Source organism: Melospiza melodia, chromosome 6 (genome assembly GCF_035770615.1).
Source record: "Melospiza melodia melodia isolate bMelMel2 chromosome 6, bMelMel2.pri, whole genome shotgun sequence".
Classification (NCBI taxonomy): Eukaryota; Metazoa; Chordata; class Aves; order Passeriformes; family Passerellidae; genus Melospiza; species Melospiza melodia.
In genome coordinates this window covers 10,803,779-10,817,180 of record NC_086199.1, presented here as the reverse complement: position 1 = coordinate 10,817,180, position 13,402 = coordinate 10,803,779, and the positions used below count along the sequence as shown (strand labels likewise).

Here is a 13,402-nt window from a genome sequence, read left to right as displayed (position 1 = left end):
GATCTCTGCTCAGGGTCCCCATTCATCCTCTCATTCCTGTCCACTGGGTGCTGGTGAGGTGCAGTCCTGATTAAACAATTCCCTCCCCAGGAAAGCTTCTGGAGCTTGCTCATTTCCTCTGTGCCTGGACTGATAGGTAAGAAACCCTCTTGGACCTTTGGGGATTTATTCTGTTATTCCTCAAGGTGAGAAGGTCTTCTCATGGTGGAAGGGGAAGGAAATTTGATGCCAGGGTCCTTGGGAGGGATGCAGGCAGGAGCTGAGGGCTGGGGACAGTCACACCAGCGCATCTCTGATGAGGGCTGGGGCAGTGGCACTGAGGGGCCTCGTTAGCTCTGGCCTGTTTCAAACACCATCATCTGCTCACAATGTCAGGCTGTGCATCTTTATGGAGCAGGGCTGATGGGTGAGGTGGAAATTATGGATATGTATGCAAATGGATGCAAATTTACACTCTACTGAGTATTCAGTAGGGCTTGTTGGCATATTCCATAAGGAAGCAGCTATTTTAAGTTTATAATATTTTGTTCTAGTCTCTGGAAGACATAATCCCTTCTCAAAGGGCTGGGAATTCATCATTAGGTGCATCAGAGCCCTGAAGAAGGGTAAAAGGCAGCCTGTGGTGGGAGCAGCCCTGCCCTCTGGGAACAGGCAGGACAAAAGCACAAAGGCAGCAGGGAGCAAGGCTTCTCTGGGTGCTGTGGTGCATTTGCAAGTGGGGCAGAGCCAGGGCAGTCCTGTGCTCAGGGCACACACCCCCTTGGGGTTTCACCTCTCCTGAGGGGGCTCCTCCCCCAGTACTGAGCTGAAAAGCAGCTTGCCTGGGCAGGAGTCTCTGTTGCCCCTCTCAGGCACTCGTTGCTGGGTGAAATGGTCAGCAGGCAGGTCAGAAAGCAGAGGAAGCCATCAGCCTCCACCAGCTGCCATGGGGAATACCCAATCCCCACCATCCCATGGTCCTACAATCAGTGCATCACTGGGGAGCAGTGACCCAGGGACAGCGCCCAGGAACTCACCACACAGCACACAGAGTCACTCCTGTGGTGTGAGCCCAAGGTGGATCCCCAGCCCAAGCCCTGCTGCTGACCCACAGGGCCAGACGTGGCCAGGGCTCAGTGCAGCTCAGAGCCGTGGTGTTACCATGGTGCCTGTGAGAGCAGCCACATCCTCCACCCCCTACATCCCTCCTTTGTGCTGTGAGGGCCTTTTTGTGTTCTTTTCCTCTTTCACATCAGTTCATTGCAGGTGACTCCAGCCCACAGGCCTTCAAATACAAACACACAGGAATTTTCTTTCTGGGGCCAATGCACCAGGCAGCCCCTCACTGCCCCAAGCAGCCCCTCATTACCCCAGGCAGCCCCTCACTGCCCCAGGCAGCCCCTCACTGCCCCAAGCAGCCCCTCACTGCCCCAGGCAGCCCCTCATTACCCCAGGCAGCCCCTCACTGCCCCAGGCAGCCCCTCATTACCCCAGGCAGCCCCTCACTGCCCCAGGCAGCCCCTCAGTACTCCAGGCAGCCCCTCACTGCCCCAGGCAGCCCCTCACTGCCCCAGGCAGCCCCTCATTACCCCAGGCAGCCCCTCACTGCCCCAGGCAGCCCCTCAGTACTCCAGGCAGCCCCTCACTGCCCCAGGCAGCCCCTCACTGCACCATGTGGCCCATCACTGCCCCAGGCAGCCCATCACTGCCCCAGGCAGCCCCTCAGTACTCCAGGCAGCCCATCACTGCCCCAGGCAGCCCCTCACTGCCCCAGGCAGCCCATCATCACACCAGCACTGCCAACACAAGGAAGGGGCTCAGGGGTGACCCCCAGGGAGCCTCAGAGGGAATTTCTTCCTTCCCTGGCTGTTTTTGGGCCTCGCTCATTGTGAGATTGAATTGTGATCTGAGGATTGGGAGGGGTCTTGATGGCTGCGTCCTCACATCCTGTGCAGAGGGGGAAAGGCAAGAGCATCCCATGGTCATGGGCTGAGAGAGAGAAGAGACAACCCATTGGCAAGGGGACCATTGCACAAGAGGGTGCCAAGATGGTGTTCTTGCCCTGCAAGTGGCTGAGGACATCAGCTCTGTGTCCTGCCTGCTCACACAGGGATTTGAGGGTGAGCCACAGGCTGGGGTGTGTTTGTGGAGTCAGACACCCTCCTGGGACACATCACTGACACGGAGGGAGGCAGAGCAGCCTGTGGCAGGAGCCTCCACCTGGTCACCCCTATGTGTTTGAATTTGCTGTTGGCGAAGCTTCATTTTTAAAATGCATTAGCAGCTCGAGGTCACTTACAATAGAGGCTTTAATTAATGCAGAGATCAATTTTTGTCAGTGCACGAGCAGAGCACAGTCTGTACTTTTCCTTCAGGAGCCACTCGCTCGCTCGTACAGAACGCGCCGCAGGGAGGGGGGGGCTCTGCAGAAACAAAATGAAGCACCAGAGTCAGTTTGTGATGCTGGGATCGAGAGCTGCTGGAAGAACAGCTGTATCCGTGATTGTATCCATGATTGTATCCATGACTGCTGCACACCGACACACACACACACACAGCCCGTGCTGCAGGCAGGGCAGAGCAAAGGGGTTGGTACACAAGTGTCTCCTGGGATCCTGCCTAAACAAGGAATTTAATTCACAGACATCCTTGGTAAGCAGCACGTTGCAGGGATGGTTTATGTCACTGAGGCTGTGCACGGCGGGTCTGGGCACCTGATGGCTTTATTTTGCTTTTGGTCCTGAGTGTCAGGGGTCCCCCACTGCGACAGTCTAATTCAAAATGCATTAGTGTTAATGGCAGGATGTCAGGAGTCATTGCTTGCTAGGGTGTCAAAAGAAAAAGCAACCTGCACGCTATTAATGGACACCAGCACATAGCACGGTGCCTTTGCTTTGCACGATACAGCCGCTCACAGAAGTTCTGCACAAACTCGGATTGTGGCAGAGTCCTCAAAATATCCCTGAGCCTGAAGACAGACTTGGCTCGCTGAATGTATATTTTTATATCTCTTTCAGCAGGAGGGAGCAGTGGCGGGAGGGCATTTGGCAGGGACGGGTCTCACCGGCGTGCAGGGGCCGGCCGAGGCGCTGCGGGGCGGCAGCTCCGGCCGCGTCCATCAGCATGCAGGGCTCTGCGCTGCCCGTCCCCGCGGGACTGCAGAGCGGGGACTGCGTAAGGAGCAGCAAAGGAGGCGAGGCTGGAAAAATCTGAGGGTTTTATCTGTGAGAGAGCATCAATAAACCTGCATGAACCTGTGCAGTCAGATGACAAAAAAGTGCTGCAGCTTATTGGGGAGCAGGGAAAATATTTGCTGCAAGGACAGGGAAGGGGCTGATTCCTTAGTCCATGTTCCTCCTCTGGCTGGAGCACAGCACTGCAGCTCCCGCTGGCTGAGCACGTCCTGCTGTCTTCTGCTCCTGTCCTGAGCTAACCCTGCCGGCAGCGCCGGCCTGAGCATCAGGCACCGCTGGGACCGGCTCCTGCCAGCCTTTGGCTTCCCTGGGCATCCCACACCAGGCCTGCAGCTGATACCTGGTCTCAACATCAACCCTCGTTCCCAAAAACATGTTTAGGGCATCTCGGAATCACTGAGATCGTGCTGGCACCGTGCCTTCCCTCCTGTCTTCCCGACGTGGTCCTGTGCCCATGGAACCCCCTCCCGTCAAGCAGAGCCCCTCCAGCCCCGTGTGCTGCCGTGCCAGAGCCGAGCCCCGGCACCAGAGCAGCTCTCACCCCGCGGGAAGGGGCTGCCCAGGGCCCCAGGGCTGCCAGGGAGGAATGGTGAGGGGCGGCTGACAGGGCAGCCACATTTACAGGGGTCGGGCAGAGCTGCTGCCACAGCAGGGGAAGGCAAGGGCTGGGCAGCTGAACACTGATTTTTGGACCGTCCTCCTCCCTTCTGCCTGTCAGAGCCGCTTCATCCAGAGCAGATGGTGCAAACTGGAACACAAGATGCTCCAGTAGCCTGGCATGCAAGAATGCCATGTGTTCTTTTTGGTTCAAAATAAGCTAAACTCAGCAAGACAAGGGTTCTGGTCATGATACAACACCTTCCATGCATTAACACGTTGCTTAACTGCACCTCAATGTGCAGTTCAGTTCCCCAGTCATCTCCTCCCTCAGACACTTTGCTGCTTCTCAGTGCTTCAGGCTACCAGTGCCAGCTCTCAAGGTTTTTACACATCTGCTTTCTCCCAGGGATGCCAGTCTGATGCTGTGCAGAACAAGGGTGCCTGCAGCACCTCCAGCACTTCCACTCTGAAGTCCCCTCCCTGTGACTTAGCTGTGCTAAGCACTTACCCTGCAAAGTTAAAGCCAGATTTTATGCACCTCCCTCTCCAGAAGATTGCACCTGTTTAGGAAGATGTTTCTTCTCAGCACACCTGTTCTGTAGACAGAGGTGGGTGGCACAGGAGTTTAGTTCTTGGGTGGCAAGTGATAGCAGGATGTATTCCAAAATACTCAGCTTTTTGGGGAAAAGCTCTGTGCTAGGAGTGACCAATTGTTCCAGTGAGTTCCACCCATCCCTCCAGCTTCAGGACCTGATGTCATACCTCTGTGAAAATGGAATGAGCAGAGAAACAGGCACACACCAAATTACCCTCATTCCTTGCATAGCTCAATTCCTCACTTTCAGTCCTAGACTGGTGCCTGCAGGGATAAGAAAGTGTATTGTCAGAGAATCATTTCACCTGAATGCTTGCATTTATGAAAATTTTCCTGAGGGCTCAAGAGGACTCTTTAGGTAACCAGAATCAAAATCCGTAAGGGAAAAGATATCTGGAAAGGGCTGTGCTGGAGAACTTGGGAAGGAATTCTGCTTGGCCAGACTTAAGCAGGGAAAAAAAAAAAAAAAAAAGAATAATGTATTCATATGAGCAATTAATTAATTTTTCTAGAAACGTTCTCCTGCTTAAATTATAACCAAGCCCTGGCACTGCTGAGTGCTATGATTTAATACCCCCATAATTAAAGACTTTGTTGTCATCCCAAGCCCTCACTGTGCAGAGAAAAATCAGCTCAAGAGCAGGAGAAATGTTTTTTAAAAGTCAAAGGCTGATTAGCATGAATACTTGTGAGAAGGCTTCTAGCACAGAGCCCTCAGATCTCCTGTCAGCTGTCACCCCATCCCCAGGGCAGTGTGGGTGCGCCTTCCCAAAACAACCCACACCAGCCCAGGGGGGTTTGGTCAGGCAAGAACAGCAGGGTGCACAGCACCCAGCTTGGCCTTTCCTGTGAAGGCTGAGACAAACCAAGAAGCAATTCAGGAACACTTGGCACTCCATATGGGATGAGAGATGCTTACCTAGGACAGCCTAGAGGAGATGTTGGCACTGTCTAGATACAGTGGGCTCTATAGTGCTCAAATACCAGAGCATGAGAGCTTTAAAAAACCCTGTGTGAGGGGCTGCACCATTCACACACCAATCCTTGAAATGTTCCTAAGCCTTTCCTTGGGAGTACTGCTTGGACAAGTGAAATATATTTATTGTTTTATGATACTTAAGATGCATAATTAGACCCTGCAGCCTCCTCACCATGCTTCAGCTGTAACTAACGAGTCATATAAATCATTTAAAAAGGAATTAATAGGGCCAGCAAATCAACTACATGATAACACTAAAACAAAACCAAGGGCACAAAATCTCAGTGCTGTATTCCACCAAAAGGACTTCCATGGCTCCTGAACACTCATTCACCTTCAGCAGTGTGCACCTTTCTTGTAGTGCTTTGGGAGATCTAAAATACCTTCAGTTTATGTCAAATGTTCATGTGAACAAAGTGAATTTACCATGAGACTGAAGCAAGTGTCAGCGGTAGATTGTTTTCAGATGTGAAGACAGACAACTATAAACTTTAAAACCTCCCTCTTCTGCTTTATTGACATGTAAATTGTTCAAAAATGTTCTCACAATTCAATAATTACAAAGACTTAGACTTACATTAAAAAAGTAAAAACCAGAAAACCCCCAAAGCAGTAGTGTCCAGCTCTAACTGAGCCCCTTTATCAAGAATCTGAGAAAAAGAGCAAGTACTGTCGAACACTTAACGTAACAGGATTAAATGTTGACTAGAACACTCAGTTTAACCTAAAGATAAGTGCACGTCCTATACAGTGTTTCAGAAAAGAACATTAGCCATTGGTATATCATTAGCCCATTTAAACTGAATTTTAAATAAGTGACATCCAACTGTCATAAAATTGGCACAGAAGGCACACTTTTGTGACAATGACAAACTGGATATGCCAGCCACTGAATTAATTACAAGCTTTTAATGAAACATGGTCACAAATCTTTGAGTACTAAATGTATAATACATGGAAGCATGAGATTAAATATACACGCAAACATCACCGCACGTGGGCCATCGCAAAATATACAGGAGTGTGTTGTGCATTTTCTACATGATCAATACTTGATTAATAATCATGGGGTCTTCATGCAGGTGAGGATACAATTAATGAGAAAAGCAGCACCCCCAGTTACACATCCTTCACGTTCCACTTTGGTAGCCAATGAACAGACTGATGTTTTAGTGCGATACAGTCCCCGGGCCAAGCAGACTCCGAGGGCAATGCGTCCACAAGAAGGCTTGCTAGCTAAACAGCATAGTGTGTCCTTACACCAAAAACCCAGGAGAAACAACTTCTCAGGAGGAGAAAGGCAGGAACTAGGAGTAAAATCTTTTTCACAGCAGTATTTTAAAGCCCTGACTAATGACTGATGAGGACTAAAAGCAGGGAATGGGTAAAGAGATAACTGTCAGTAGTCCTATGTACAAGACTAAAAAGTTGGTAGAAAGATAGAAAGACAGTTATGCAGCTGTATATGTAATGGCTAAATGAATTAAAAGGCCACAAAACTATAACCAGCTTTTCTTTGACTTCCTGGTGACTCTACTGATGTTGGAAACAACCTACAGCTTCCTACCATTCTCCTTAAGATTCAGGAAAAAAACAGTTACAGGAAAAAGGGAAAAGTGTATTCATCTGAGGATGTAACTAGCCCTGCTCACATTTCCTATTCAGAAGTCCAAATTCTGTCTAAAAGGATTTCCTGCTAATCAGACATTACATCATTCTATAGAAAAATAATATTCCTGATATTGTAGCAACATTATCAGTAACTCTATTTCTCTTTCACCATAAGAATAAGACTATTTACCGGTGGCCTTAAATGCTCCTATGCAATAAAACTGTCACAGCTGTGCAGAGAGGAATCAACCGTAACCGAGCAGTGAACAATTCTGCATAAAAAGCTCAATCGCTATTAGTAAAGAATTTTCTTCATTTCCATAGTTTGTATCTACAATCTGGATATATAATTAATTCTTGTACAACACTAGAGAGTCTGTGTCAGTCTTGGCACTAGCATCTGAGAGGCTCTGCCCTGCAGGTGAACGCCGTGGAGCAGCGGGTTACGCGTCACAGGTCGACTGGTCCAGTCCATCCAGCGTAAGCTGATTCCTATGAGGAGAGTTGGGACTTGGGGGACCACTTGGATTTGAGCTGTTCGATGGAGTAGAGTGTTTGGTGGAGTCTGAATCAGGCTGTTAATGAGAAACATTAAAGAATTATGTTTACTTGAATTTTTTACACTCAAAAGCTTTCGAAGGCACTCAAAAATGAGGGTGAGCAACACCTACGAAGCAGTGTGCATTAGATTAACTCCATGGTTAAACATTCAAGCAATTACTTCCATTACCATCAACAGGCTCTAGTGCAGTCCCAAAGGTGACCTCTGATGCAACAGAAATTATGGTAAAGTATGTGGAAACTGCGACACCTCTGGCTCCTCTCCTTTAGCCATTGCAAAGCTTTCCTGATGGAATACATCTCTCTGCACACTGTTGTTCAGAATTTACCAGCCTGCAATTTTTAGGCAATTTTTATAGCCCAGGAGTAACTTTATCTGCCCATGTAAACATATAAAAACTATGGTCAAATCATCTTCAGTTTGGTGAGGAAGAAGGAAACAAGCATTATGAGCTGTTTACAAAACAGCAACAAGGCTGTGAAGTGCCTGACAAACGAGTGAAGGCTGCCAAGAATCTGGCTGGAGATCTGGAAAGAGAATACACTTAGTGGGTACATCCTACGTCAATATCTAATAAAGACCATCCACAGTTATTTCCCCAGTATGAGATTAGTCCTTGGATATTTGCCTTCACAGGCTGGTCTCACTTCAACAGGATGGCTGGCAAGTTTCCCACTATTTTGGTGTGTTACAATTCTGAGCACTGCACAGATTCACAGCTAATGAAATACTGCACGAAAAAAATCTGTTACCACTGCAGCAAGTTATTTTCAAGAAAGAGAAATATATACTTAGCAAATAGATTGAAAGGTAACATCCTTCAAGAATGCTGTTCAGAAGATTTTGCATGGCTTGAACAAAAATAAGATAATCTATAACAAGATTATCCTAACATGATGCGGTTCATAAAGTCAAAAGCCATGGGGGAAATAGTATAAAGCCAAAAGGTGTTATTAGAGCCTCTTTCCAGTTTCAAACTACTATTTTTTTAAATTTAAGAAGTCATAAGAAATTGTAAGAGAAAATTCCCTTCCGAATCTATCATTAGTCATGCCTACAAACAACAATTACCAACAGAGCATGGAATATAATGGAGTTTGGGAAGGGTGAGCAGAATAACTAACACAGTCCATCATAACCACCTCTGAAAACCAAGACTGTTTCAAAAATGCCTGTGTTTAGAGATCCCCACTTTCATGTGCTTTTAATGGCTAACTGAAGGTTACAAAGGAAGTCAGACCACAGCTGTGATCAGAACTCTGGACTTGGTGTGTGCTAAGGCAGCCAGCAAAAGTCTGGACATGCTTCCAACTTCAGAGCATTATATGGGCCTGCAGTTGGGTACCAAAAAGCACTAAAAAATATCTTAGTCAGGGACTTAGCTTCCCAGGAATAATTCCTGACACTTTCCTTGCACAGACAGTGCTTTAGCAAAGATTAGAAGAAAACACATAATAAATCACAGATCCAAAAATCAAGTATCTTGTCTATTTACAAGAAGATAGTTTACACGGATCAGTTTTGTAGAGCCAAGACATTTTAAGTTTGGTGACTGGCACATACCCTTATTCTTGCTAAAAGCAGTTTTATGTATTATAAATTTGATTCTTTCTCAAGTTACATGACAAAAAGTCTTCCTTAAGGCAGCACAGAAAATTACTTAACTAGTCATATTACTTTGCTATTCTATGCTAATATCCCAGAGAACATTTTTAGGAGCTTTGAGGACATTTCATCAATTAGTCAAATTTCCGTTGCCTATAAAGCTTAATCGAAGACATTACATTTCTTAAAATATCACCATCAGAAGATCTTTTCACAGCTTTGCCTTTGTGCTAGCTTATCTAACTTTTGCTGGGAAAAACACTTGTGGAAAGAAAACATCTCCATGAAGTATTTCCTTGGGAATGTAATTTATTGGGAAAAGAGAGCAATCTATGCCAACAGGACATTGCTGGTGTCCATGCACAGAAGCTGTTTTACCTCTTTGTCAAACTCCTGGTCGGGGTCGGACATGCTTCGGGAAGGCATGGCTGCTCCCACATCGCTGCCACCTGCACAGAGGGAAGGGCAAAAAGCAATTTACAGCTCCTGTTGACATCACAGATTACAGCCCAGAGTGAGCAGCTTGTTCCAGCCTTACTTGAGGAGGGCCATGAGATGTAGGTTTTGTTTCTCTGCTGCTGCTGCTGCCGTGACAGGTTGGCTGAAGACTGACAGGATTTTTCATCCTGGGCAGGAGGTAGGACACTCTACAGTGTAAATGAAACACTTTGTTAGCCAGCAACAAAAGCTACCCAAGAAGAAGTTGTTACTCATGAAAACTTTACTGTGCTTTTGAAGCTATTACAACCCAGTGTTGGTAGAAAAACTGAACTTACTTGACCACATCCACATATTTTCAGTAACAGACACAAACCCTGAGAAAGACAGAGAAAGAACTAAGCCCCATAGCAGCCACTGGAACCTGTCAGCCAGCAAACCCTCCATGAAGGGGCAGGGACTGTACTAACAGCTCTGCTTTCCTTCCTCCTCCTGCTGAAATGACAAATGCCTGACCCACATCTGGGCTATCTGAGAAAGACAAGAGAAAGCCTGACTAACAGCTCTAGAATGAAGGGTACATACAGAACATAAAAGTGTACCTTCACATCTTTCTCTTGTAGTTTTAAAACTAAAATAGCTCATAAAATGCTGTATTAGTTAAATACAAAATAAAATTAATTCTATAAAGCACTGCAAGTCACATGCATTTTAGTTACCTCCACAGCATTAGTTTTTTTTCCCCTTGTTATAGCTCTAGAATTGGTGAAGTGCCACAAGCATACCATACTCCAGTTCCTAACAGTTTGTAGCTACTCCTACCCTTGCTAGGGAAGCAGAGGAGGGGCAGGAAGAGGAAGAAAGCAGAAGGGAGCCTTGCAGTGAGGAATGGTCACTCTGGAGAGAGATTTCAGCAGAGACAGGGCTCATGTGATAGACGTGCTCAAAGCCTGTTGGGGGTGATACCAAGAGCAGAATGTCGAGAGGATGAGGGGAAAGGAAACTCATTCTGTTGTTTTAAGACAAACAAGAAAAAGGAAGGAGGAGAGATTGATTATATACAAAACTACTAACAAGCTCCTGGCAGTGATATCTGTCTTTCAATGTCTCATTCATAAGTCAGCTAACAGTATTTCCTTGCACAGGATTTAGAAGCATTGCACAGCAGGAAGGTTCACCTTTCTCAAAAGGATTTAAAGAAGAATTCGGTACAGGGATAATACTTGAGCCCATCCAGCTCATCTTCACAGCTTTTGTGAGCAAGAACAAATGCACATATGTATCCCTCCCATATAAATGTATTTTACCAGTGGGAGGTCCATGAGGACCTGCATTCCATCTCCTGGTCCCATGTGAGCCACGTGGTTGAAATTCGTTGGGTTAGAAATCATCTTTGACCTTAGCTCAGGGTCTCTAAGCATTTCCCTAAAAAAACAGGAGAGATTTTTTTCTATTAGCATTCCCAGTCTCTGCATGTCATCATGTATATTCAGTTATTTTTTACAAATTTACAAATAAATTCTTACCTCCTTTGCTGTAACCGCTCTTCCTCGGGAACCTTGAATACGAATCTTCTTTTGCTCCTGGTCCTGAGCATTTGCTTCTTGCTGTTGTCAGAGGTTTCTGGTACACTGAGGCCAGCTCCTGCTGTAACAGCACAAAGCAATTTCACTTACAGAGTACAGCATGACCTAGACACATTCAACACAAATTTCATCTAGTGCAAAGGTAACATGGTGAAAATTAACCGGTTAGAATGAGTTCCCCATTTCTCCCCTTGTTCAGGACTCACCTGAAAACTTGTTCTTGAAATATATTAACCTTGGTGGCTCACAGTTAAGGAGGTTCAGTGTGCCATCCATGTTTAATGGTCTGATCTGTTTTGAGGAAGGAGACAGAGAATTACCTCAAGTCTAGCATACACTCTGAAGAAACATCTCATTTGAAAATAACCTAATTAAGTTCAATAGCCAAAGAAAATGACTTACCCTTCTCAGGCCAATAGTCTGGACCCACTCCATAGTGTTAACATCAAACACATCAACACCATACTCGCTATACACTGTTACATATGAAGAATTGCAACCTGCATTGATTGAAAACAAACAGAAAACCCCAATGTCATTTCAGTAGTGCAGAACTGACAAACATTTGAGCAGATTTCAACAGTTACAAGTTTTCCACTATGTGCAAGATACATTTTAAAACACATTTTCAAAACCCCAGTTTCAAACGGATTTTTTTGTGAGAATAGATTTGCTAAGGACAACTATCAGCATTATGGAAATATTTAAATTTGACCCTTTCAGTATTTTTTAAAACTTCACCTTGCCATTTCATGAAATTGCAAAATGGCATCTGAAGTTTTCACATGCATACAAATTTGCTAGGTGGTAGGAACTGAGCAGCCAGCTTTGCTATGGATTACTTCACTTCAGAAGCACCAAACTAACTACACATCTTTTGAGTGCAGAGGAGATGAGAAAGCCACCATCTGTGAGCTGGGTCATGAACTCCTGATGCAGATCTGCTCTCAATTTCCTTCCTCTTTTGCTTACAATTTTCTAGCTTTAGATATTCATGTATGGGTTACTTTCATCAAGTCGACAGAAAAATGTCACAATGCTTAAAGCCCGTAACTCATTTTCTCTTTTCAACTTTTTTTTTTTTTTAAAGCTTAAAAGGCATCAGCAGACAAGTTTATTTTAGGTCAAACAAAAAGCAGAGATCTCTAGAGCTTTGTATCAACATGGTTCTGCTCATGTAAAGACTTTCTCCTGATGTAAAAAGCAGTTACTAGTAACTTAAGGGATTTAATAGAGAGAAGATGCTTCAATAAACAAAATGAAAATAACCCAGTAGGACACTAAACACATCACAGAATCTTCTTAGAAGAACTGAAGTACAGTTGTGGTGCTATTTTTTAAATTCATTAAAAGAATGCCTTGGACAGCTATCATAAAAATGCAACACAAAAGTGATTTATGGTCAAGCATCTATTGCATGTGGTCTTGGCTGGTGTGAATGTTCAAACCAAGAGGGAGAAGGGAGCATCAGGCAGAAACCATCTGCAGCCAAGGCTGGCACGTTCCAGGCACAGCTGATGAGCTTGCCCAGATCTGAAGTGGCTCCCAAAAAGCTCTGTCAGTGCCTGCACTGGCTGGCCCAGGCTCCAGCCCCCAGCCCCCAGCCCAGCTGGCTCCAGGGCTTTGCCCCAGGCTGCAGGGCAGCCAAGGACACCCATGCTGGCTCACAGAGGACACCAGCACAGGCTGGAGCAGGGACAGCCCTGACGGGCCAGCTGGGGTGACAGAGCTGGGCCAGGGTCACCCTGCCCTCTCCTGGGGTGAGGGCACTGGCTGCCCCAGACACAAATTCTCTGCTTTAGCCCAAAACCTCTCTACAACACGGTGTTTACCACAGCAGGATCACTTCCACTTTGTTGGTCTCTCCTACAAAGACTGGCTGGGAGAACTGGGGCTGTTCTCAGCCTGGAGAAGAGAAGACTCTGGGGAGACCTCACAGCACCTCCCAGTACCTGAAGAGGCTACAAGGGAGCTGGAGAGGGACTTTTTACAAGGCAATGGAGTGATACAACAGGAGAAATGGCTTTAAACTGAGAATGGGTTTAGACTAGATATTAGGAAGGAATTCTTTATGGTGAGGGTGGTGAGGTACTGAACAAGTTGCTCAAGGACAGTGTGGAAGAAGCTGCTCCCTCCATGCTAGTGTTCAAGGTCAGGTTGGATGGAGCTTTGAGAAAATTGGTTTAATAGAAGTTGCCCCTGCCCATGGCAGGGGAGTTGGAAGTGGGTGATCTTTAAGATCCCTTCCAACCC

At 46.3% G+C, this 13,402-nt stretch overlaps 1 protein-coding gene across 14 annotated transcripts in view; it reads right to left on the bottom strand.

The window, feature by feature from the left end:
- Positions 1-5,834: 5,834 nt before the first annotated feature.
- The window catches only part of CDC42BPB (CDC42 binding protein kinase beta), a 90,840-nt gene continuing 83,272 nt past the window's right edge, over positions 5,835-13,402 (bottom strand). For 6 of the 14 annotated variants that reach the window (XM_063159900.1, XM_063159902.1, XM_063159909.1 and 3 more), the window contains 8 exons: positions 11,552-11,649; positions 11,356-11,440; positions 11,090-11,210; positions 10,871-10,988; positions 9,902-9,940; positions 9,664-9,772; positions 9,504-9,574; positions 5,835-7,533 (listed from right to left, as the gene is read on the bottom strand). In XM_063159900.1, the coding sequence (XP_063015970.1) occupies positions 7,402-7,533; positions 9,504-9,574; positions 9,664-9,772; positions 9,902-9,940; positions 10,871-10,988; positions 11,090-11,210; positions 11,356-11,440; positions 11,552-11,649 (773 nt within the window). In that variant the 3' untranslated portion in view covers positions 5,835-7,401. The remainder of the gene's footprint in view (positions 7,534-9,503; positions 9,575-9,663; positions 9,773-9,901; positions 9,941-10,870; positions 10,989-11,089; positions 11,211-11,355; positions 11,441-11,551; positions 11,650-13,402) is intronic. The other 8 variants (XM_063159904.1, XM_063159911.1, XM_063159913.1 and 5 more) reach the window with 3 other exon arrangements.